This window comes from Bufo bufo, chromosome 3 (genome assembly GCF_905171765.1).
Source record: "Bufo bufo chromosome 3, aBufBuf1.1, whole genome shotgun sequence".
Classification (NCBI taxonomy): Eukaryota; Metazoa; Chordata; class Amphibia; order Anura; family Bufonidae; genus Bufo; species Bufo bufo.
Genome location: NC_053391.1, coordinates 387196366 through 387224186, shown reverse-complemented (window position 1 = coordinate 387224186; position 27821 = coordinate 387196366). Strand labels below are relative to the sequence as shown.

General features: G+C 42.1%; 1 protein-coding gene across 1 annotated transcript in view; it reads left to right on the top strand.

The window, feature by feature from the left end:
* Positions 1-27821, top strand: part of DOC2B (double C2 domain beta) — a 904475-nt gene that overhangs the window by 502583 nt on the left and 374071 nt on the right. The window contains exon 4 of the mRNA XM_040424761.1: positions 3023-3132. Coding sequence (XP_040280695.1) covers positions 3023-3132 — 110 coding nt within the window. The remainder of the gene's footprint in view (positions 1-3022; positions 3133-27821) is intronic.

Here is a 27821-nt window from a genome sequence, read left to right as displayed (position 1 = left end):
AGAAGCCCTTTAAGAAGAAGCGCACTCCTTTTACACCCTCGTCAGCTGATTCCACATAGATGTCTGCAGAACCTGTTATATTACACACTTATACGAGTAGAGCCCCCTGACAGAGTGGAGAGGATGTCAGCAGTAAATTTGTGTTGACGTCACTGATTAATTTGCCCTTCCCCTGATCCGTCAGAACAATAACCCACAAAAAACGCATCCTGTCTTTGGAGCATATGCCTTCACCCAGTCAGCATTTGCTCAGTATTGCTAATGCCAGTAAAAACAGGAGTGGAAATAAAACAGAGAGATGACACGTGAATGGAATATTTGCAAGTCTTCTGTGTTTTGTACCCACTCCTGCTTTTGTCTACCAAATCATAAGCCAATTCTGATGGGACCATACAGGCCTTACAGCTGCTACACAGACAGCGAGGATCTGTTGTGCATCTTATTTTTCCTTCCTTCTGACAGATCAGAAAAAAGATCAAATAAATGATGATGTCATCCAGGTCGAAAGCCAAAATAGTGGCTCAGTCATGAAGTGGGGACGGAGTGAACAGCATGAGAAGTCCACAGAGTGGCCCTATGACAGAGTGGTGAGGTGGAAGCAGAATGAGGAGACAACACAGTGGCCCAATGACAACGTCTGGAGGTGGCGGCAGCATCAGAAGGCCATCAGACATATCAGGTGTCTATCGCAAATAGTAGTTCATGGTGGTGACACCTCTGCTATGTCTGTGCAAGGCATTGAAAGGGTTAATAGACCATTGAGAGGAGGCGACCGAAAAAGAAAACTTTTAAACAGAGAATCCTACTGGATCTTCCAGCTGGAAAGTCGCCAACCTCTAGGGCTAAACAAAAGATTATATCTAATCCTACAATATTAACATCTATTTCCCTACTTTCTTTAAATTATTTAGGATGACCTATACATGTATTTTTTAGTCTCTTTTTACCGTTGTGCACCTCTATAGCAGGGAGGAGCTACTTCATGCTTGATTGCCTCAGGTGTGGTTCCCTCCTTCCCCCTATAAAGGTGAATTTCTCAGTGTATTTTGAGCAGTCATGAGTAAGGGCTAAACTGTTTTCTGCCTGAAACGCATAGACCTATGCAATTTGTACCTGGATGTTTTAAATATTTGATACTCAATAAAGTGCTTTTTGGATTACCACGAAGACAGGCTGGACAACTTCCCTTTTTGCATTTACCTCTATTTGCTCCCAATTCGGGTTAGGGAGCGGTTCCGTGCCGCACAGCTGGAATTCCAGGCAGGTGAGAGCTGCTCAAACCACATTTATTTCTGAGTAGAAATTATTTGTTCCAATAGCGTTTGTCACTCTGTGTAGATGCGGTAACGTAGCAAAACCACAAACAAATACTGCACTACCCAAATGCACTATATATAAAGTATATTATTGGTATATAACTCCCCTGCTTCAATCAGTTTTTTTGGGGGCAACTGGTAAATCACACCAGTAGAAATTATTGTTTCAAATAGTGTTTGTCACTCTGTGCAGATGTGGTAAAACAGCAGAACCGCAGACAAATGCTGCACTACCCCAAAGCACTATATAGAAAGTATATTATAAGTATATCGCACCCCTCTGTGTATCACACCTATCGATAGCACACCTATACCAGTCCTTAAAAGGACTTTTGTGGCCCTATTAGCTAGCATTTTGTGTCCCTAACAGCCTGTCCCTGCTCCACACAGCAACCTTTCCCTACACTGGCAAAAGAATTAATGTAAAATGGCGCCCAGATCAGGTTTATTTATAAGGTAGGGGGTATGTCCATGTGCTGAAACATCTCAATTGGCTGTCCTGTAACACCTGATGGATGTGTCATGGGTCAAAGTTCTTAACAATCTAAAAGAATATGGCGGGTGTGAATATCGCCATATGTTCGGGCGAACCGCAAGGCCATCTCTAGTTACAACCACCCTGTAATCCATCAGTGGTGCTCGTGCTTGTACACTATAAGAAACAATGCCAGCCTCTCTGGTGGCCTGGACCGTGGGAGCTCACGTAAGGTGGTACTTTTTTCTATAGTGTACAGGCACAGCCATCCTGCTGGACTGGGTTGTGTCACTTCAGCAAATAGCATTTATTATGTAGAGGAAGTTAATACAAGGCACTTACTAATGTATTGTTATTAGCCATATTGCTCCCTTTTCTGTCTGGATTCATTTTTCCATCACATTATGCACTGCTTGTTTCCATGGTTATGACCACCGTGCAGTCCATCACCTGTGGCCATGCTTGCGCAATATAAAAAAAAGCACCGGCCTATGTGTGCTCCCATGGTCCTGGCCACTGTATAATGTGATAGAAAAATGACTCTAGCTAGCAAAGGAGGCAATATGGACAAACACAGTACATTATTAAGTGCCTTGTATTAACGTCTTCTACATGATAAATGCTATTTACTGAAGTGAGACAACACCATTAAGCTCTATATTCAGTTCACTGGAACCAGGATTGCCTTTCTGGCCATTATACCAGTCTCCCACTGCTGTCATTCTGGTACTTATTGGGAAATCCCTGGATATGCATGCTCAACCAATTACTGACGCAAGTAAACCCGTGACTGGCTAGGCAGACATCTTCTACCGTTTCCTGTGTGTCAAGCTAAAAGGAAAGGGAGACCAGCAAGGACCCAATAAGTGCCAGAATGGCAGCAGAGGATCCATGAGGTGAGTAATGCTATCCTAGACGGTCCCGAAGGGGTTAACTAACATAGAGGAAGATTGTTCCACCATCATAGGATGACATGTTGAACATATTTGTTTGAAATATAAAAACATATATCTTGTCTGAGTACCTGAAATAGCAAATATGGCAATATAGAAGCACAGAGCTGCATAAACCCAACTGGCAGAGATTTGCACCTTTTCTTAAAGACTGGAATAGTGATATGTATAACAGTAAATCTGTAAGTAATGTGAAAGAAAGTACTACAATGTCAAATATTCAGAGCTGCTTGTTATCGCTGTTTATTTTATAACCACTCTTTTTGGTCTCTATTTAGGCAAATAAACTAAGAACAAAAACACTGAGAAATACGCTAAATCCCACGTGGAATGAGACATTAACTTATTATGGGATCACAGATGAAGATATGATCCGCAAGACTCTCAGGTAAGCTGTTTAGCACAATACAGAAGAAAGGTTTGAACAGAAGTGGAGCTGGTGGGGCTAGAAATGCTTAGTGGAGTGTAATGTACTACGAAGAAAACCAATGGTGCAGGAGAAGCAGTCCATGATATAGTATGGTAATGGAATATACAGTGGAGGTGATCAGAGGTGATTCTCTCTGCAATTGGTATTACCGTTGCAGAGCGATTCTTATTTTTAGTTATATGCAAATGAGGTGCTCAGAGCAAGGAGGGGCTGGCCTAGCCCCTGGAAGCACCACTTCACTTTTGCCTCTCCCCATTGCCACTCCTCTCCTAGTGAGCTTGACAGGGCCAGGCATCCTCACTGCTCTGATGCCTGTCCCTGAAATCTTGACCACGTGCCAACTCCAGTACTAGTGCAGCAGACTGGTCCCGCACTAGGGGGTCTCTCCTACGGTGTTATGAGAGTTTTTAAAGTTTTTGTCATGACGCCAGTTGCATTTCAGCAACGAGGGACTATCTCCCCCTATGTAGAAGGTCATGGTGGAACCCAGGTGTAGGAATGCCAGAGAGGTGTAAGGGTTGCCTATAGTGTCCCTTTCAGGTGTGGCTTTTGGACTTGTCACGGTGCTCCTCCCTGGATATCCGGAACCCCAAGCATGGTCATCTGCAACAGTGATAATAGGGTGAATAGTCGAGGCACTGGTTGAATAAATTGAGTTCAGACTTGTATTGAAGTAGTTAACAGTTTTACTTGGCATAAACTTTCATCAAGGAACACTCTTCCAACTTTATCTTAGTTATCAGCAAGCTTTGGCATGAAGTTCTGGCAGGCAAACACTCTCAGCTCTACTACATCTGAACTCTTTCAGCCCTGCTATGTTGGCTGGCTTAAATAGGAACTTTGCCTTTTGCTTTCTGCTGCAACTTAATCTTCTGTAGTATGACTCTATCTTTGTCTTCATCTGTATCTGGGTCCAGGGAACCTTTTCTTCTGGGTTCTGAGGCTTTCAACTTGGGACTATATACCCAGCAGAACAGACAGTGCTCTGCTGGCTAGAACATAGCCATCCCCTTGCAAGCTAGACTGACTTGAAACTAACTCAACTCCTCCCTCTCTAGAGAGGGGGCTAGAATGGAAGATGGGCTCTATTCTAGCTAGCACAGCTCTGCCAGAAGTGCCGCCATCTGATGGTGAACCAGGCACATTGCACTTAAACCATTACTAGATTACAAATACAGTTACACATGGAGTAGGACCTAGGGGTAAATGCACATGATGATACAGGATGCACCATTAAAGACAGTGATGGGGCAAAAAGAGTGGTAATGCCCCCTAGCAGGGCGTTACACTAGCAACACACCTGCAGTGAAGATCTCAGAGTAGAGATGACTGCAAGAGATCTCCACTGCACCCAGCACGTTAGACATTTCAGGACCAGGCATTAGAGCAGTGAGTATGTCCGGCCCTGTCAATCTTACTGGGAGGGGGATTGACAATGGGGAGAACCCTTGGTGCTCCGAGCAGCACATTTCTTCAGGATAGGCCATCCATATCTGATCAGTGGGGGGGTCTGACACCCTGCAATCCCACTGCTGAGCTGTTCTGCAGTATCTTTGGCAGTGGAAGTAGGCACCAGAACTACATAGCTCCTTCCATTGTGTAGTGCTGCTCCCACTGAAGGGAATGTGTATTCAATCTGATTATTTAAAAACAAGTTTCCATTCACTGACAGCAGGGATCACTTTCAAAATGGTGCAGAAGTAAATAATTAGTATATTAGAAATTGCATAGAATAATTGTGCAGTGATTAAGCTTTTCTTAAATATGCTTGGACAGCCCCTTTAGGCTACCTGCACATGGTGCGGATTATGCATGGTTTTTCCGCACACATTCACATACGGTACCAGCAAAGTAAATGAGGTTAGATAAATCTCATTTACACTTTGCTTTATTCTGTGTGGAAAAACCTGCAGTGTGGATTTTGAAAACCACAGAATGTCAATTATTTGTTCGATTTTCTGTGCAGATTTTTCAGTTTTCAATACAAGAATGAGATTCTGCGAGAAAACCGCATCAAATCCACACCAAAAACTGCAAGTAACACGTTCAGGTTTTGGTGCAGTTTTAGTGTGGAAACAGAACAGCACAGGAAACTGCACCAATGGGCAGGTCAACTTATATGAAATCCCTGTCCAATAAAACTGGGTGGGTCCTACGGTGAAAGCGCAATGCTGGAGAAGCAGGAAGCATCTTGTAAAGGGCTAAGCATCAGAAGAATATAAATTGACTTCTGGGGAGGTTGTGAAGATGCTGGATTACATGGTGTAACAATACATACCGCCATCGTGCTGTCTTGACTCGTACATAACACTTGATAAAGGCTGCAATTGCATTTTTGCAGAAACGTGACAAGTTTTGCTCATCTTGAATGTTATGTTTTCATCCCCATGCTAAATATAAATGGAACTAGCTAGAGACATATCAATGTTAAAGGGTAAATGAATCCAGAAGACTCTAGGGATAGCAATATTTACCAAGTAAAGCTCCCTGCATGCAGAGATCAAACATTGCACGTTCAAGACAGACATTCATTTTGTGATCTGTCTGGGATTTTACATCTCATGAAAAATGCAGCTACATTTTACCATAACTGTCAGTCGTTTATGAGCTGGTTCTCTGGACTTTTTATTAAACTTGTCTTTTTTTTACGGCGTTCTTAAAGGGGTATTCCGGTTACCATAAATATAACTCATGTTTTGGACTAATTTAGCATCAAAACCGTAATTACCTAATATAATGTAAATTTCACATATTTACCGTTCCGTAGTTATAAGTATTTTTCTTCCTCTGCTACCCACTGTGTTTCCTCATAAAGTACCATGGCATCGACCTGTAGTTCTGAGCCTCTGTGTGGTCGAGCATGCTCAGTGTGTTGCTATCAGTTCTCTTCTATGTCTTGTGAAACAAAGGGCGTATTAGTGTGCTGGTGATTTCTGAGTAGAGGGGGCGTGACCGGACTGTACATCAGGCAGCCAATCAGTAAACAGCAGCAGGAAAGCTAGGGATTGTGGGGATTGTAGTCTTGTGAGGGAAGATCAGGCGCCATCATACTATCAGTGTGTTGCAGACTCACACAGGAGCTAGACAAATGGATTGTAAAGTAAATTGAAGCTCTGGTTATATGTATAGGTATGGGTTCTGGTTGGGTCACAGCTTGCAGCCTTAATGCAGTTTTTCAAAAATTAAGTTACTTTACCGGAATACTTAATTCTAAGCGGGGGAGGGGCACAATTGTTATGCACGTAACAAGTTTTTATTTTTATTTTTTCATTTTTGGTTATCTTTCTACAAGATGTAACTCATTACAATGTCACACATAGCACAATACTATTGTTCTCCGAAGACGCAAAAGGGTCAAAGCATGTGGCATTCATTTTAGCCAAGATTAATCCAATCCGTCGTTCTGTAGATTCAATCTTTCTTTTGTATACTGTTCTCATTATTATCACAATCATTGCTGACTTTGCCATGAAATCCTGCTGTCATTTCATATTGTATTGAATAATTGATGTGTAAACACTTTCTATTAAAACCGAAACAATCCATTCATATCATTATTATAGGAAACGGCCATACAAAACACCCATGTAAATTCGAGGGAAGATATTTTCCTACATAGTTGTTCAAGAGGAACATTCATGTTTTTTATTTATTCTAGATAAATACCTTTACTTGCGGGGTACCCACTGCTGCTGCTGCCACCATGCCTGTTTTTTTTAAATATCGCTCCTGTGCCCCGCTGTGCCCCCCTGCAGTTTTCCCGCTCAGTATGTTAATAATGAGCATTGGTACAGGGAGGAGGAGACGCCAGGGTTTATCAATGGACGCCTCCTTCTCCCTGGCTGTGCCGCGATCAAATCACAGCGGAGAGAGTCACAGCCAGGGAGAAGGTGAGGTTTTTATGGCCGTTTCCTATAAAAATTATATGTCCTCTTGTGTGATGGTACATAGCATTGAGGAGGGAAAACCTTCCTCAAAGCAATAAAATTGAGGGATCCACAACAGGGATGATCATAATCTCATGTGGATCCCTCCATAAGGTCTGTATGCCTCCCGACTATGAACTTAATGGTATTTTGCCTTTTAAATTATTAGGATTAAAACCAGATGCTGAACATGGTCTATGGATCAAATATGACCAATGGATTATTGCAGCAACACTGTCCATAGCAAATGAGCGCTTGTCACATCTTTCCCTATGCTGAGCTCACAGGACAATGGTGGAGACCATGTGGGATGAGGCTTTTACAGGGCTGTGACATCACAGGGGATGGCTACCTGCACGGCAATGTGGGTGATCTTGTGTTCCTGGGCTTCGTACTTTCACTATGTAACATGTGCAGCAACCATTTTAGGAAAACAGATTCAATACCAAAATTCGGCTTTGTTGCAAATCAAAGTATTCCTAAACTTCGGACCAAATTCCGTTTCGAATGCTTTGCTTCACTCAACACTAATCAGAGGTTAAAGCCATTAAATCTATACATACAACAGAGTCTTGGTGTGAGAATCAGCTCATTGTGCTTGCTTTAATGCCCAGTGTGAAAATGTTAATAATTTTTTTTATTTTGATGTGTATGAAAATACATGGTATTGTTAGAAAAGCCAATTTAAAAAACCAGTAGATTTAGGCCTCATGCACACGACCGTTGTGTGCATCCGCGGCCGTTGTTCCGTTTTCCGTTTTTTTTCGAGGACCCATTGAAAAATTGGAAAATGCACCGTTTGGCTTCCGCGTCCGTGATCCGTTTTTCCAGTCCGTGAAAAAAATATGACCTGTCCTATTTTTTTCACGGACAACGGTTCACGGACCCATTCAAGTCAATGGGTCCGTGAAAAATCACGGATGCACACAAGATAGTCATCCGCGCCCGTGATCCGTGTCCGTGATCCGTGTCCGTTTTTCCTATCATTTTCAATGCAAACTTGACTTAGTTTTTTTTTTCACTTTTCATGTCCGTGGATCCTCCAAAAATCAAGGAAGACCCACGGATGAAAAAACGGACACGGATCACGGAACAACGGAAATCGTTTTTGCGGACCGCAAAAAAAAACGGTCGTGTGCATGAGGCCTTATAAAGGGGGTTCAGGATACTATCCATGAATCAGAGCAGTTGCTACCACACTAGAGGATCCATCATTGCTGCCAGATCCCCCAGTAGATTATGGATTTCCACTGGGTATCCCAGCATTTGGACATCTTAAGTTTAGCTTATAGTCAGATGACCTCCTGACAAAAAGGGTTTTCCAAAGTGACAAACAAAATGATTTAACAATAGTGTGTCGTCTTTGAGGATATGAAGATATGACTAGTAACCTATCTATGATGTCCTTCCTCTTCCTTCCATGCCCCAATGGTGTCTGAGCATGGTAAAGTTTAGGTGGCACTAAACTGTATTAGAAGTACCCACTTATCAGCCCATATGCATCTGTAGAGCTAGGAATGCAAATTCCACTCAAGTTGAAAACATACAGACAATTTTTAAGCAAACCATATATTTTTATACACTTTGATATCATTACGCATCCCCTATTGGACAGACTATCAGTAGGTTTTGTTCTAGGAACCATTTCTATGCTGACAACACCTAACTATACATTTCATTTCGTGACATCACCCCTGCTCTACAGAACACCACTGACTGCCTGACCGCTATTTCTAACTTCATGTCCTCTCTATATCTGAAAGTCAATCTTTCAAAAACCAAACTACTTTTGTTTTCCCCATCTGCTAACCTACCTAAACCTGATGTCTCCATCTAAGTGTGTGGCACTACCATAACACCTAGGCAGAATGCCCGCTGTCACTGTGTCATGTTTGACACTGATATTTCTTTCACCCCTATAATTAATCTCTCACCACTTATGCCACCTACACCTCAATCTCCAGAATTCACCCTATTCTTACTGAGGAAACAGCAAAAACTGTTAATGTTGCCCTGATCCTCTCTCGTCATGATTACTGTAACTCATTATTTATTGGCCTTCCCCTCACTAAACTCTCCCCTCTCCACTCTATCTTTAATGCAGCAGCCAGGCAAATCCATCTGCCTAACCGCTACTCCAATGCTTCCACCCTGTGCCAGTCACTGTTAATCCATATAGTACAGGATTCAATTTAAACTACTCGCCATCACCCACAAAAGCTATCCACGGTTCTGCACCCCCCTCACATCTCCTTCTTCATTTTTGGCTACCAACCTACCCCTGCTCTACATTCTGCAAATGATTTATGAATAACATAATCCAAACCCCTCATTCCGTCTCCAAGACTTCTCACCAGTTCTCTGGAATATCCTACCCCAAGCTATTAGGTTAATTTCCAACATACAGAGTTTTAGATCTTTCCTAAAAACACATATTTTTTGGGTACCCTGTCAAATCCCCTAATCTAACTCTTTTCCAATCACCTCCCTCAACCTCATCCGTCAGAGCCTGATCCATCATCCAAATGTATCCCACACCCCATGCACTCAGAACCACTACAGATATCAGCTGGGGACGGGAGCATGCAGCGTTATCTCTACTCCCCTATTTTGTTAAGATGGCTGGACCATTGTTCAAACGAGCACTTTTTATTTTTTTGTGTCACCCTCATCTCCTCATAGATTGTTAGCTCTTGGGAGCAGGGCCGTCATTTCTTTTATTTTAATTGTTGACTAGTTTGTTGCATGTAATGTATGATTTCGTTTGCGCTGCGGAATATGTTGGCGAAATATAAATAAAGAATATTATCTTTACAGATGCTGTTGTAATAAGGATTTTTTACCTAAAAAAAAAATAATTTATGGTTCTTGATGAGTTATTTTCTTTAGCAATTTGTACTGTATCTTCTAGTATGCATTTACTTACCTTCTTAAAAATTATTTTACGTTTTTTTTTCTTCCCTCTTTAACAATGTCTTACAACTCCATTCACACTTCGCATAATTCTCTACTTATTGGGTCTAGCTTGTGAAATCACTCTTATATGTTTCTTTGAAGACAGTGTTCCCCTTGCTGTATCTTGGAAACCTCATAGTTTGGTTTTCATATTCATCTGGCTGAAGAAGCCTTTGATCTCTTCCACATTCTGCTTCAGGCCATGAGCTTGCTATTAAAATTGAACTCTTCCACTGCTTAGCAAAGATAATTTAGTCCTAATTTGGTGAAATCAAATAGATTGCAACATATCCAATCCTTTGCTGCACCAGAGTTGTCAGGCAGGAGCTTATTCCCCGCACTGTAATGAAATAAACATAATTGCGCTTAGACACTTCAAGAGTGCACATTTAGAGGAGATGGCTGACAGCATTTTCATGGCCAGCATAAAACATTGTTACACAATTATATTTCTTACCTTCTCTTACCTTATTTCTTCCTATCTTGGCTTTGCAGTCCGCAGTCACCATTACTACATCTTGTTTGTGCTGCTTGGCAAACTTTGCCCCTTCCTTACCAACATCAACATGAATCAGTGGCACCAACCTGAATCAGTGGCACAAACAAACAACAGAGGGTTCAATATTGGACCTTCTTGACCCTCAACAGCTAACTTGACAGCAAGATGCTACCCATAGAGCACCTTATTCATAGCTGTCCATAAAATTCATCACCTGAATACCAATCCACCATTAATTGTGAGGCATGGATGGGAATAAGTGTAACCCTTTAGTTGTGATGTCACAGAAGCTTAAATACCAAACCTGTTTACTTCATTATAACTAATTTGTGATGTCACAGAAGTTGACAGGCATTTTCCTTAATAAAACCTACTTTGAAGTCACAGTAGCATTCTTGATTAAAACACAATAGTGATGTCACCCACTTGTGATGTCACAGAAGCCGACAGCTATTTATTTGCCTAATTCCACTTGTGAAGTCACTAGTGACCTGGCTAAAATTTACTAAGATGTCACAATACAGATGTACCATGGTCAGCACTCCTGCTGTTAACTCAAATTTCTTAACTCATTTCATTATCTTGAGACAAAAGCCATTGAAAAGCAATTGAAGGTGTTTGCTCAGATTAGATAACCAAACTCAGAAATCTCTGAAAAAAGGAGTGCTAACCATGTGACAGCTGTAGGTTGACTAATGAAACCCCCTGTGTAGAGCAGTTATCTGAAATAAACATTTGTGATGTCAAAGCAGCTTGGCTGACAGAAAGAGATTTGTGATGTCACAGTAACTTTCCTGGCTGGAACATACTTGTAATAAAACGGCAAGGTATCTGACTGAAACTATTTTGCAATTTCATAGCAGCCTACCTAAGTGATGCACACTAGTGATGTCTCAATAGTTTTACTGATCAAGCCACCCATGTGGTATCACAGCAACTTACCTGAGTTAAACCCACTTGTGGTCACAACTGCTTGCCTGACCTGTGATATTTTTATTTAACCAGGGGCAGATACTAACAATAGATGGCTCCTGTCACCAACAGGTTGCTAGCCATAGACCACATCATCCTTGGCTCTCCATAAAATCCCTCACATTATAATAATCAATCAATAATTGTGGAACATACATTTAAATGTATATATCCCCTTATATGCTATCTAATAGATGGTAGGAACCACTATTAAATTTATAAAGTAGCAGAGAGTCCCCTTGTAAGCAGGGTCTTTGTGTAGCTACACAGGTTGCACATTTGGAGTGTCCACCCCTGGCTTAAATGGCGTATGTATGGATTGAATAATTTATGGTATTACTAACAATTTTGAAAACTATAAAAGCCATATCATTAATTCCTCATTACTGCATTACATAAAGCGTAACGCCTAAGATGCATAAGTGGTCTCCTCAGAACTGCAGACAGCACTAAATTGGTGACAGGGTGAATACCTGAGGTAATAGTCATGCAGGTTGTATGACCAAGAAATCTAACTTATAATCCTCCCAGTGCTATGAAGGAGGTCATTTCATGGTGTGTTCTTGGCTCTCTATAAAGAAAACTTCGACATCCACTCCCCTCAGCTCTAAGGAGGAGGAGGAGTTGGAGAAGTGTTCAGTGCAAATAATTAATAGCACTAAATACTAGGGGACTGCCACCATGGCACTTGCGATTGTGACGCTGGGGGGAATAAACATTGGATTTCTTGGTCATGTAACCTGCATTGCCATCACCTCAGGTATGCTGTCACCTATATAGCACTGACAGCAGTTTTGAAACTACATTAAAAAAGAGTAATTGATTTTGAAAACCATTCTTAGAAAGAAGCTAAAATAAAGCCAACATAGCAATCTAGCATATATGTGTATATTTTTTAACTAAATAAACCAAATGTTTACTCTTTCATTTTTGAAATATATTTTGACCTCCAGAAAATGAAGTCTTACTTTACAGTTTTTATGATGGCACTATATCTTGAAAATAAGACAATCCACAGTCCTTGCCTTCTAGCAAAATTTAGAAGTCTCATATTACTCTCCACTTCCCATGCCACGGATGAGCGCCACAGGGCTGACGGCAAATCTTTGATGTAACTGTGTGAGAATGGTTTGTGATATGATACTACAGATTAAAATATGCTATAAAGGAAAAAAGTCACTGCCTCCTGATTCAAACGGTTTTAGCTATCATTTTGATTAACGTTTTTATTCCTTAGGGATACATTATAATGGAAAAACATAAATACAATGTAATATTTTTCTATCTTGATTATTTTACACTGAAACTAGAAATGACATTTATTTCATTCTACAGAAGTCACAAAAAGTATGTGGTGCAATTCAATAAAAGATTAGAAATGACCGACAATAAAGCTCACACACCTGTGTACTATTAGGAAGAATGAGAACTACACTAATAATGATCTGTCATATAGCACCAATATATTCCACAAATATGGAACAACAAATAATGAAACAGACTATAAGACAATAGAAGAAAGGACCCTGTCCATCCATAGAAGCATACACTCTTAATATAGTCTGTATACATTTTGAACCGATCATCCCCTTGTATTGCTGATGTGGAATATAAAGAAAGCTACATGAACAAGTTACCAAGCCAGTATTTGAGCCAAAGAGAAATATAAAGTGTACAGTCATGCGACAAAGATAGTAGGTTAGAACACATCTGAATAGAGAGATATCTGTAACCAGGTCAGGTTGTGTTTGGGCCATCATGCCTGGGGTTGTAGCTTTGACATGGGCTTTCAAGGCACTTTCACTACTGGGAATGTTAGGGTCATGATTAATGAGTTTCAAAGAACTGTTCAGCACGGGAGAAGTTCTGCAGATGTGAATGACAGGTATAATAATGTATAATAAAATCTGTAGGTTATTGGCTAAGCAAAGAGCATGAGTGGGATCGTAGATGGAGAAGAGATTCATAATATATAATGGTGTAGAACTATGGAGAGCTTTCAGAGTAGTAGAAGAGTGTTGAAGTCAATTCTAAGAAACAAGTAGCCAGCAAAATGAGCAAAATAGAGTAGAGGTGTTAGTGTAGTCATTAGTCAAAAATGTCCACCTGGCTGCCACGTTCATGATAGATTGAAATGAAGCCAGTATGTTTAGTGAAATGCCAGTTAGTAATTTGGACAACCTGTCTTACTGGCTGATTTAGGGGTTTCCATCTACTGGCAGAATAAATCCTGACCATGTCACTTCATTTGCCATTGTGACAGTATAGTACATTTTAAAGATATATAAATAGAGGATGCAAACTGCTTCACACCACAATCCTAGTCTAGTCAGTAATTTGCAAACCATAAGAAAAGTTCATTATATATTGATGTGCTACGTAAATGTCTATTTATCTTACTCGACGTTGATCAACAAGGCAGCGATGTATGAGGTTTTTCTGCTTTGTAATTCATGGCAAATATTAATGCATCATCCAGAATTTTTGTAGAGATAAAGAAACAAAGCATTTCAACTTGCCCCCGAGTGATCATTTATTTAGTTCATTTTCACCTGCTCGAAGCCTAAACTATTGAACCTCTACCTTTTTCTTATATATCACTTTCTACTTTACTTAAATATATGAAATTTACTTCCTTTGCCTTATATTTTACAGAAAAACTATGGGAAAAACTACTACAATGTGTGCCTAGTCCAAGACTTAAAGGCGTTTTTCACCTTTAAGATACAGATCAGTGAGTGTCCAACACCCGGCACCCCAGCAGATCAGCTGTTTGTCGCAACTGCCAGTGCCAGAAACATAACGGTGGATAGAGCCAGAAGTAGAAGGCTTCGTCCACTGTGTATAAGCCATATCAACGTACTGCAGCTCAGTTTGAATTCAAGTAATGTACTCCAGCAGCGCTTTGCAGTGGCACAGTGGGGGAAAGTAGGGATTATCAGTATATAATTAGCGATCCAAATTCAGGGACAAAAGTAATATATATATACTACTGCACATAAAACAGCGTGTGGGAGGTTTAAAGTTATCAGACTCCTTGTGACTGATGAGTTATCTTCTGGATAGGTCATCAGCATCTAATTGTTGGGTGTCCAACACCTGAGACCCTTGCCAGTTGTGAGTGATAGGGCCTTTTCGTTGCTTACCCTATTATTGAGATTGTATTTGATAGACCAACACAAAGTAGCAGGTATGTGTGATGTGATGTGATTTTTTTTCATGAATAAACATCTGAAAAGTGTGGTATGCATTTGTATTCACCCCCCTGTGCTCTGATTCCCCGAAATAAAATCCAGTGTGACCAATTGCCTTCACAAGTCATGTAATTAGTAAATAGAGTCCACCACTGTGTAATTTAGTCTTAGTATAACTACAGCTGTTCTGTGAAGGCCTCAAAGGTTTATTAGAGAAAATTTGTGTTCAAAAAGCATCATTAAAACCAAGGAACACATCAGATAGGTCAGGGATAAAGTTGTGGAGAAGTGTAAAGCAAGGTTAGGTTATAAAAAAAATATCCCAAGCTCTGGACATCTTACAGAGCACTGTTCAATCTATTGTTAGAAAATGAAAGGAGTATGTAACAACTGCAAACCTATCAAGACATGGCCCTCCACCTAAACTGACACCCCAGGCAAAGTGAGCACTAATTAGAGAAGCAGCCAAGAGGATGATGGTCACTCTCGAGGAACTGTAGAGATCCATAGCTGAGGTGTGAGAATCTTTCCACAGGGCAACTGTTAGTCGTGTACTCCATAAATCTGCCCTTTTTGGAAGAGTGGCAAGAAGAAAGCCATTTTTAAAAGCAAGCCATAAGAAATCCCATTTGCAGATTGCCACAAACCATGTAGGGGACACAGCAAACACAGGGATCTCAAGTCTCCCGGAGGTTCAGGGAGTCTCCCGCTATTAGATAGCGGCTCCCTGACGCCCGCATGTGAAACAATATCTCCCGGAAAGGTTTACTGATAGCAGAGCAGAGAGATAAGAGAAGTGACAGGACAGAGTTTAGATTATATTCTTTACCCCAGTGTTAAATTCACCCCCCTGGATGCTTGTTTTTTTCCTACAGTGGGGTAGATAATTACACACAGGGTTTTAAAGAATAAACTTCCTGACTCAGACCAAGAGCTGACTCAGCGAATCAGCAAGTGAATGGAAGCGTCCCCTTCTCAGCGCGTGCGCACAGTGCAAGAAGAAGCCGATGCCAGCAGTCCGCAACGGTGCATCAGGCTGAGCCTGTGCACACGCGCGGGATCTCAAAGCGGGAGGAGGGGGAGGGAGGGAGAAGCGGCACTGAGGAGTAGAAGGCGGCGCTGGGTACGAATGGCGATGCGTGCGGCCGGGCACCATGCATCCACAGACCTCCCCTGCTTGGGCACCTTAATTTAGTGATTGACAGGTTAGTAAAACCTGTTTTTCCGCAGAATAAAGCAACAAATAGCTTTTATAAGGCCACCTTAGAAATCAGAATGCTACCCTGGACATGAGCATATGTTTAGCTCACAGGGCTTATACGTGGTGACAGAATCTCTTTAATCATATACATAAATATGATAATTTGGGGCAGGGTAATGAGCCCAGTCCTCCACACCATAGAGCAAAGTGTACAAATACTGCATATGTTTGGAAAATGTAATAAAAAGTTTGTAAAAAAAAAAAAAAAAGAAAACCTCCCTGAAATGAGAAGTGCACCTCCCTGAAATGAGTATTTGCAGGTTGGGATGTCTGCAAACATGTGGAAGAAGGTGCTCTGGTCATATGAGACCAAAGTTTAACTTTTTGGCCTAAATGCAAAACACTATGGGGGTCATTTATGATGCTGAAATTTAGCTATATTAGGCGTATTTCAGGTGAAGATTGAGGCGCCAGGTCGAAAAAAATGGGTCTGAGGTGGCAGGGGAAGGCGATGGGCCAGCAGGCCCGTCTCATTTACCATTTTCTATGCCTGTTTCAGGCGCAGAAAAAGTTCTAAATGTAAGACAGATAGGAAGCTGTCTTATATTTAGTGTCTGATAAAAGAAAGTCAGTCACGTAGTTCTTTTAGATACTGTTGAATACTTGCTCTGCAGGTCCTTGTAGTGTTGTGGGTCAATTCACACCAATTTCCAATGCGTTTAAATAAAGAACCGTGCTGCCTGAACAAGGAATATTTTCCAACCGTGCTGTAAGCCCACCGGACTGATACAGAATAACAGTGCTTCCCAGCTCTGGACTCCAAACACGCCTCCTGGATTCCTCTGCAGGGCACCAAAAATCACACCATAGTGAAGCACTTAGGATACAGATAAAACAACTTGTGGTTTTATTATACTCCCCACCGTGAAACATGATGGAGGCAAATTCATGCTGTGGGGATTCTTTTCTTTAGAAGGGACAGGGAAGCTGGTCAGAGTTGATGGAAAGATGGAAGGAACTAAATACAGGGCAATCCTGGAGGAAAACCTAGTAGAGGCTGCAAAAGATTTGAGACTGGGGCGGAAGTTCACCTTCCAGCAGGACAACAAACCTAATCATACAGCCAGAGCTACAATGGAATGGTTTAGATCAAAGCATATTCATGTGTTAGAATGGCACAGTCAAATGTGAGACCTAAATCCCATTGAGAATCTGTGGCAAGACTTCAAAATTGCTGTTCACAGATGCTCTCCATCCAATCTGACTGAGCTTGAGCTATTTTGCAAAGAAGAAAATTTCATTCTCTAGCTTTTCAAAGCAGGTACATACATACACCAAAAGATTTGAAGCTGTAATTGCAGTAAAAGGTGGTCCTACAAAGTATTGACTTAGGGGGGCTAAATTGAAATGCACACCATATTTCCATATTTTTATTTATTAACCTGTTGGGGACACATGACGTATCGGTACGTCATGATGTCCAGGTACTTAAGGACACATAACGTACCGGTACGTTATGTGTATTTCCGATCACCGCCGTGCAGCGTTTCTGGGTTATTCGGGTCTCTGGTGACCTGATAACCCGGAACAGGATGGTGATCGGTGGTGTGATAATACACCACCAATCACCATCCTGCGATCCTGAGAGGTGATGGTGACATCACCTCTCAGGATCGCTTCTGATTGGCTGCAGGGGCGGGTGGGAAGTTTAACTTGATGCAGCTCTCCTCTCCTCCTCCTTTCTGTGTCCGGGAGCGAGGAGAGAGGAGCCTGCATCGCATCTGTGCTAAGCAACCCCCCATCTGTGCCCAGCACCCCCTTCTGACCCTCCACAGTGCCATCTGGCACTAAAAGGTATCTAGGGAAAGGTTAGGGACAGGTTAGGTAGGGATATTCAGGGAAAGTTTAGTGGGGGGAAAAATTAAAGTTTTAACTGTTGCATCACCCTAATCGGGTGTCTGGGGTCCACAGCACAGCTGTGTGACACTAGACCCCCAGGGGTGCTGCAGCTTGCCCCCCTCCCTCCCCACCACATTTTTTGGGGTGAAAGCAGTTTTTTTTTTTTCTGCGTACGCTGACTGTGGCCGGCACTCTTAGCGTCCGGCCACTGTTAGCGCATCACACACCCCACCGCTGATCAGCTTCGGATGGCTGATCAGGGAGTTTACATTCTTTGGCCTTTTTTTATTTAGTTTATTTATTTTTTTCTGCTAGTTTTAGGGATTAGTACGCGAACACCCATGCCCCCACACACACGCACACTAAATAAAGATTTCCACACACGCACACACACACACACTCCCTATGGCCCGTTGGATGTTCTCGGCCGAGGAGGCATGCGCCCAGCTCCCTACCGGTGAACTTGCATGGTGTACCCCAGAGCATTTTGAGCCTGCGATTCCTGATTTTGTTGGCCAAGCAGGAATCCAGACTCCCACAGTGGGCTTCACTGAATATGACTATTTTAGTCTTTTTTTCAGTGACCACTTTGTGAATCTGATGGTGGAGCAAACGAACCTGTACGCCCAACAGTTCATTGCTCAACACCCGGGCTCCTTTTTGGCTAGGGCCGGTGGCTGGACTCCGGTCAGTGCAGCCGAGATGAGGACGTTTTGGGGCCTCATGCTGCACATGGGCCTAGTCAAAAAAAAACTGTGTCAGGCTGTACTGGAGTGAGGACATGCTCTACCAGACCCCACTTTACAGTACGGCCATGACACGTACCCGGTTTGAGGCCATCTGGAAATGCCTGCATTATGCAGATAATGCAGCATGTCCCCCCCAAGGTGATCCTGCCTAAAACCGCCTGTACAAAATCAGGCCGGTCATTGATCACCTTGGGGCCAAATTTTTGGAGGCCTATGTACCTGGAAGGGAGGTCACGGTTGATGAGTCTCTCATTGCTTTCAAGGGGAGACTCATTTTCCGCCAGTATGCTCCCTTTAAGCGGGCGAGGTATGGCGTGAAGCTGTACTAACTTTGTGAGAGTACCTCAGGGTACACTTACAAGTTTCGTGTGTACGAGGGGCAAGATTCCCGTATTCAACCCCCAGAATGTCCCCCACTCTGGGTGTTAACGGGAAACTTGTGTGGGACCTTATACACCCACTGCTAGATAAGGGTTACCACCTGTACGTGGATAACTTTTATACTAGTATCCCCTTGTTCCAGTCCCTCGCCACCAGATCCACGTCCGCTTGTGGGACCGTGAGGAAAAATCAACGCGGCCTCCCTACCCACCCCCTCAAGGTACCTATTCCCAGGGGTGAGACCCGTGCCCTTACCAGTGGAAACCTGTTGCTGGTCAGATATAAGGACAAGAGGGATGTCCTTGTACTGTCCACAATTCACGGTAACAGCATCACCCCTGTCCCTGTGTGAGGTACTGCGGCAATGGTCCTCAAGCCCGATTGTATCGTCGACTACATCCGGTAGATGGGAGGAGTTGATCTCTCTGATCAAGTCCTCAAGCCATATAATGCAATGAGCAAAACCCGGGCATGGTACAAAAAAGTTGCGGTCTACTTGGTACAGGTTGCCTTGTACAACTCTTTTGTGCTGTCCCGGAGCGCTGGCAACACAGGGAAATTCCTCCAGTTCTATGAGGCAGTCCTCATGGCCCTGATCTTTCCTGGCCGGAGTACCTCGGGAACTGGAGGCGCCCAGATCATCCCAGGCCAACACTTTCCAGGTGTTGTCCCCCATACTGGAAAGAAGGGACGGACCCAAAAAAGGTGCAGAGTGTGTCACAGAAGGGGGATACGGAAGGACACCACCACTCAGTGTGACACGTGACCCGATCATCCGGGCCTCTTCATTATTGTATGCTTCAGGGAGTACCACACTTCCATGGAGTACTAAATTTATAACCCCCTTCCCCAATTTTAATTCCATTTAGCCACTGACAATCGGAAAAAAAACTATGGTTCTCAGACTTGAGACACTAAAACAAAAAGAAAAATGTTTTCAAAAATTGTATTTTGTAAAACTAAAATAAATAAAAAAGTAGACATATTAGGTATCGCCGCATCCGTAAGAATCTGCTCTATAAAAATAACCCATGACCTTACCCCTCAGATGAACATGGTCCAAAAAATAAAATAAAAACGGGGCAAAAAAAAGTATTTTTTTGTCACCTTACATCACAAATAGTGTAATAGCAAGCGATCAAAAAGTCATATGCTCCCTAAAATAGTGCCAATAAAACCGTCCTCTCATCCCACAAAAAATGAGCCCCTACCTAAGATAATCGGCTTAAAAAAAACTAATAACTGACTCTTAGACTATGGAGATACTAAAATGTTTTTTTTTTGTTTATAAAAGGATAATATAGTGTAAAACCTAAATAAATAAAAAAAAGTAGACATAATAGGTATCGCTGCATCCATAAGACTCTGCTCTAAAAAAATACCCCATGACCTAATCCTTCAGGTGAACACGTTCAAAAAAATAAAATAAAAACGGTGCAAAAAATTGTATTTTTCACAAATAGTGTAATAGCAAGCAATCAAAAAGTCATATGCCCCCCCCAAAATAGCGCCAATAAAACTGTCCTCTCATCCAGCAAAAAATTAGCCCCTACCTAAGATAATAACTCTTGTGGAACACCTAAAGGGTTAACAAAGTTTGTAAAATCAGTTTTGAATACCTTGAGGAGTTTAGTTTCTTAGGTGGGGTCACTTTTATGGAGTTTCTACTCTAGGGGTGCATCAGGGGGGCTTCAAATGGGACATGGTGTAAATAAACCAGTCCAGCAAAATCTGCCTTCCAAAAACCACACGGCGCACCTTTCCCTCTACGCCCTACCGTGTGCCCATACAGTAGTTTACGGCCACATATAGGGTGTTTCTGCAAACTACAGAATCGGGGCAATAAATATTGAGTTTTGTTTGGCTGTTAACCCTTTCTTTGTTACTGTAAAAAATGGATTAAAATGTAAAATTTGCCCAAAAATCAAAATTTGGAAATTTTATCTCCATTTGCCATTAAGTCTTGTGTTCCACAACCTAAAGTGTTAACGACGTTGGTAAAATCAGTTTTGAATACCTTTTTGGGTGGTTTCTATTATGTAAGCCTCACAAAGTGTCTTCAAACCTGAACTGGTCCTTAAAAAGTGGGTTTTTGAAAATTTCTGAAAAATTTCAAGATTTGCTTCTACACTTCTAAGCCTTGTAACGTTCCCAAAAAAATAAAATGGCATTCCCAACATGATCCAAACATGAAGTAGACATATGGGGAATGTAAAGTAATAACTATTTTTGTAGGTATTTGTGGCGAAACAAACCTCGCCACTGGGTTTTGGAGAGGCCTGGCTGCTGGCCTCTTGCCCCAGGATTATGGGCCATATACTAACTTTTAAACCCCTGAACCTATTCAAGTGAATTTTGGATAGGTTTGTCCCCAAGTTATACTGTTTAAATTGATGTAAGTTATATGTATGGCCAATGTAAACTCACAAAGTTGTAACAAGTTATAATAAGTGTAACTTGTCAGCTTGGGAGGAAAATGCTGGGTGTGTTTCTATTGTGCCATTGTCCCATTGTGTGTTTAAATGGTGATGTCTGTCCTGTTATATCCACATGTGTATTGGTGACTTCTCTTTGTCTTGAGAGATAATTGGATTACGCCTCGGGTGTCTCCAGGGCAGAGAGGAGGAAACCATGATGCATTGTGGGGATGTATTGTCTCTGTGTATTCTACAGTGCTGCATATCTGTCCTATGTCACAAGTCTTCATTCTGGTCCCCTAGGGGCGTGTACACCAGATGGGCTTGGTTGTTTTATACCTCCCTGTGGGCAGACCTGTATTTGCAAACAACTGTAATAAAAACCAGGCTGGGTGTGCCAGCACCTCAGACCACTGCTTGACCCTCAACACGGAGCCTTGTCTCGTTATTGGGGGGATCCGCTGTATGCTGTTAGAGACTGATTGCCAGGAGTGTAAGCTGATTCCTGTTCATTTGCTAGCAGCTATTCGTGAGGTTCCAGTTTGGAGTGCTACTTTGTATCCAGTTCGGGAGTTTGGTGTTCTGCAGTAGCTGTGCCTGTCTCTCAGAAAGGGGCACATCGCCTAAACGGATTTTAACCCCTTGTCTGCTGAAACGGTCCGTTACAGTATTACTATGTATTATAGAAGTAGAGAAATTGAAACTTGGAAATTTGCTAATTTTTCAAAATCTTTGGTAAATTTTGTATTTTTTATAAATAAAAATGATTTTTTTTTAACCCCATTTTACCAGTGTCGTGAAGTACAATATGCGACGAAAATACTTTCTCAGAATGGCCTGGATAAGTAAAAGCATTTTAAAGTTATTCACACATAAAATGACACTGGTCAGATTTGCAAAAAATGGCCTGGTCCTTAAGGTGAAAATGAGCCCGGTACCTAAGGGGTTACATTTTTTGAAAACCATGTATCATTTTACTTTCTCTTCACAGATACTTGCTACTTTGTATTGTTCTATTACGCAAAATCACAATAAAATACATTTAAGTTTGTGGGTGTTTGTGGAAAAGTTCAAGGGGTATGAATACTTTTTCAAGGCACTGTATATTTTAGGAACTACTGCAGTTATATATATATTATTGAGCTATAGGAATATGTTCGGGTTTATGTTTATGCCTCAGTGATTTAATTGCTGATGTGGTTGTAAATGTGAATGAATAAGTTATGTGAAATGCTGGTGAAAAGGTCTACATTTGCTAGTGATTAATGTAAATATAGACTCACTCTTATGGACCAGCAAGGTAACTACTTTATACCAATTAGCTGAAATGGAGATAGGAAGAATGTCTGAATAAATGGCATAGACAGACTAATAAGGTCAGGTTGAAAGATCAGTTGTGCATCAACATTATTTTCTACATCTTGTCTATTGTGTGTTAATAATATGCAGAGGTTGAGTAGTTGATGCTAATATGTGTACTATACCCTGACTACAGCATTGTACTGCGAACAGCACAAATTGTGATCATTAAGTAAATTGTCAGGCAGTGCACTTTCATTTAATCGAATATGGTTACTGGGTGCATGTTCTTGGATTAGCTAACATCTATTCCAGGTATTTCATATCATAGAAAGTCAAACATTACTCCAGACAGGGGGTATGCTAAGTGAAATACTTTTATTAAAATACCTTAATTAACAGTAGTAAAAAGCCCTTCATCAGGCTGGTATGGTGACCGAGGGGTGAACCTCTATAAACACCTTTTTGCATCATCAGCAGTGTCTACAAGTTTGTTTGGGACATGAGTGCTTCAATACAAGTGTTTCACTAAGCATACCACCATTGATCTGTTCAGTTTTTTTTGTTTTTTTTTGCAGATTGGATGAGGACCTGTTTATTTCAATGAATGAGTCCTCATCCAATCCATTCCGTAGCCCCGCAAAAAATATAGAGCATGTCCTATTCTTGTCAATCCGCAAAATAAACGGATGCAATACGGATACCAAAAGGACGTCATCCGTATTTTCTTTGGATCAGTCAACAGCAGACTGCAAGACACATAAGGTCGTGTGAATGTAGCCTAAGCCATCACATAATAAAAAGTGGACCACCCCTTTGAGTATAACTCACATCCTTTTCACAGGGGAATATTATAGTTCAATCATTAAAGGGAATAACCCATGATTATTGTAAAAAATTAAAATCAGGCATCATATTAGTAACATAGTAACATAGTACATAAGGCCGAAAAAAGACATTTGTCCATCCAGTTCGGCCTGTCATCCTACAAGTTGATCCAGAGGAAGGCAAAAAAACCCTGTGAGGTAGAAGCCAATTTTCCTCACTTTAGGGGAATAAAAAATTCCTTCCCGACTCCAATCAGGCAATCAGAATAACTCCCTGGATCAACGACCCCTCTCTAGTAGCTATAGCCTGTAATATTATTACACTCCAGAAATACATCCAGGCCCCTCTTGAATTCCTTTATTGTACTCACCATCACCACCTCCTCAGACAGAGAGTTCTGTAGTCTCACTGCTCTTACCGTAAAGAACCCTTTTCTATGTTTGTGTACAAACCTTCTTTCCTCCAAACGCAGAGGATGTCCCCTCGTCACAGTCACAGTCCTGGGGATAAATAGATGATGGGATAGATCTCTGTACTGCCCCTGATATATTTATACATAGTAATTAGATCTCCCCTCAGTCGTCTTTTTTCTAACGTGAATAACCCTAATTTTGATAATCTTTCAGGGTACTGTAGTTGCCCCATTCCAGTTATTACTTTAGTTGCCCTCCTCTGGACCCTCTCCAGCTCTGCTATGTCTGCCTTGTTTACAGGAGCCCAGAACTGTACACAGTACTCCATGTGTGGTCTGACCAGTGATTTGTAAAGTAGTAGGAATATGTTCTCATCACGGGCATCTATGCCCCTTTTGATGCAACCCATTATCTTATTGGCCTTGGCAGCCGCTGCCTGACACTGTTTTTTGCAGCTTAGTTTGCTGTTTATTAAAATTCCTAGATCCTTTTCCATGTCAGTGTTACCGAGTGTTTTACCATTTAGTATGTACGGGTGACTTGCATTATTCCTTCCCATGTGCATAACTTTACATTTGTCAGTGTTAAACCTCATCTGCCACTTATCTGCCCAAGCCTCCAATCTATCCAGATCCCTCTGTAGTAGTATACTGTCCTCTTCAGTGTTAATTACTGTATATTGTATATGACAATCTCTTTCTAACAAAGCTAGAACCAGCCCTACACCTCACATGGATCCAGAGATCTCCATGTTTACTGTTCTGCTAGATTTATATCAAACTGACAGCTCAAGGGGAGTGTATTTTTCTGCTGCAGCTAAGGGGGCGTGTCTCAGCTCTCCCTATCACAGATCAGGAGGCAGTTGAAGAAGGAAACTGAGCATGTGCGGCCAACTCAGTGAGCAGGACTAAGAAATAAGAAAAAGAACAAACAGCAGGTGGCGCTATACAGATACAGATTTTATTGAATAACTCAGTGGCTATGCAACATTTTTCATTACATGCAATTACAAAAGTATTCAGATCCAGGTGCGGGTTTGAAAATTGTAGAATATTTTTCATGGGACAACCCCTTTAAGGTGATTGTAAAATGTCACATCTAGTGTTCGATCGAGCATGCTCAGCCGAACACTAGTTCGGCTCGAGCATCTCGATGCTCGGCACATGGCGGTATTCGACCGAATCTCCTCCCTGCACGTGGCGCAATGCTCGAGTCTCCTCCCTGCACGTTTCTTGGCTGCTACGCAGCCAGCAAACGTGCATGTAGGTACCGCTCTCACTGTAATGCCGTAGCCATGGTGGCTACAGGCATTACAGTGATTGGCTGGCCAGAAAGCGTCATCGGGTGCTATATAGCACCCAGTGACGCGTGTTCGGCTCAGTCTTAGTCAGGGAGAGCTGTGCTGAGGAAGGGAGAGATAGTGTAGGGAGTGATATAGGAATATTTTTATTAGAAAAACATTTCAGAGACCTAATAGTCCTTTTAAGGACTATTGTTGTGTGTGGCAGCAGCAATATATTTTTTTTGCGCAACCTGCACTAAATTCCTAAAACTTTTCAGACCCAAAAGTCCTTTTAAGGACTATTGTGTGTGGCAGCAATATCTATTTTTAGCGCATTCTGCTCTATATAGCGTGCAATAGTTAGGTCGCTGCCGACAGCGACATTAACTGCGCTACATCTCCTGTGTAAAGTGTGCGCATCCAAAAAATATCAGTGACATCCAGTGTACTTTTTCCATAGACGGTGTCCACTGCGGACAGTGACATTATCTGCGCTACATCTCCTGTGTAAAGTGTGCGCATCCCAAAGATATCTGTGACATCCAGTGTACTTTTTCCGTAGACGGTGTCCGCTGCGGACAGTGACATTAGCTGCGCCACATGTCCAGTGTAAAGTGTGCACATCCAAAAAATATCTGTGACATCCAGTGTACTTTTTCCATAGATGGTGTCTGCTGCAGACAGTGACATTACCAGCGCCACATCTGCAATGTAACGTGTGCGCTGAAAAACTTGATTTGTGACATACAGTGTACTTTTTGAATAGACGATGTCCACTTCTGACAGTGACCTTACCAGGGCCACATCTGCAGTGTAACGTGTGCGCTTAAAAAATGTATCTGTGACATACAGTGTACTTTTTTAATAGACTGTGTCCACTTCTGACAGTGACATTACCAGTGACACATCTGCAGTGTAACGTGTGCGCTTAAAAAATGTTTCTGTGACATACAGTGTACTTTTTTAATAGACTGTGTCCACTTCTGACAGTGACATTACCAGTGACAGTGACATTAGTGTTGATCGAGCACCAAAGTGCTCTGGTGCTCTGGCCGAACACATCCGGATGCTTGTGTGCTCTACCGAGCACCCGAGAATAATGGAAATCAATGGGAGATCCCGAGCATTAAACCAGGCACCCCCTGCTCTGAAGAGGGGAGGGTGCCTGGTTCATAGGAAAAGGTCAGAAATTGATGGAAACAACACCGAAATGGTTCAAGAACAGCATGGGGAGGATGTCTGGATGCATCTTGGACTTCCAGGTCGCTGCTGGGAATGATGTTGTCCGAGTAGTATGCCACTTTTACAGACTGACAATAATATGCACAAAACCAAAGATAAAATCAATTTTAGAGGAAAAATTGCTAGGAAATATTCTTTCCTGCATATTCACTTGTATATAAAGTGCAGGTTCTGCCAAAAATTGCAAGCAAGAGGCACTCCGATACAACCTGTATATCACATAAAGGAGGGCCTCATTCACATTGTGGTACAATTGTTCATGTAGTGGGACTCATATACTCATAAAGCCTATGCACTAATTGAAAGGGCTGCCAAAAATTACAAGGAACCGGCACTCCAATACACCCTTTGTTACACATAAAGGAGGGCATCATACACACCCTTGAAAAATTATGATTGATGGCCTGCTGGTGACCCTCTAAAACATTTGGAGCAAGGGCCTGCTGCTGAGCTGACCCTCTAAAACATTATGGGTGAGGGTCTGCTGCTTAGCTGACCATTGAAAAAATATACAGTGTTCAAAGCAGGCGGGGTCCCCTGAATACTTCAGCTAGGAATAATGGAATAGGACTCCGGTTCTATTTTGTTGGTTTTCGGAACTGGGGCCGTGATTTAGAGGGACGGCCGGAGGGGCATCCGTATTGCGCCACTAGAGGTGAAATTCTTGGACCAGCGCAAGACGAACCAAAGCAAAAGCATTTGCCAAGAATGTTTTCATTCATCAAAAACTAAAGTCCGAGGTTGGAAAACGATCAGATACCGTCGTAGTTCCGACCATAAACGATGCCGACCGGTGATGACCCGCCGAGCAGCTTCCGGGAAACTAAAGTCTTTAGGTCCCGGCGGGAGTATGGTTGCAAAGCTGCAACTTAAAGGAATTGACGGAAGGGCACCACCAGGAGTGGAGCCTGCAGCTTAATTTGACTCAACACGGGAAGCCTCGGCCGACCCGGACACGGAAAGGATTGACAGATTGATAGCTCTTTCTCGATTCTGTGGGTGGTGGTGCATGGACGTTCTTAGTTGGTGGAGCGATTTGTCTGGTTAATTCCGATAATGAACGAGACTCCTCCATGATAACTAGTTACACGACCCACGGTGGTGAGGATTGTGTTGAACAGACTCTTGGATAGTGAGACTGGACTTGTAGGTGAGGGCCTGCTGGTAAGCTGACCCTATAAAAATTTATATGCGAGCGCCTGCAGGTGAGCTGACCCTGTAAAACATTATATGCGTGGGCCTGCAGCTGAGCTGACCCTGTAAAAGATTGTAGGTGAGGGCCTGCTGGTGAGCTAACCCTCTAAAAAATTATATGCCGGGGCCTGCAGGTGAGCTGACCCTGTAAAACATTATATGCATGTGCCCGCAGGTGAACTGACCCTGTAAAAGA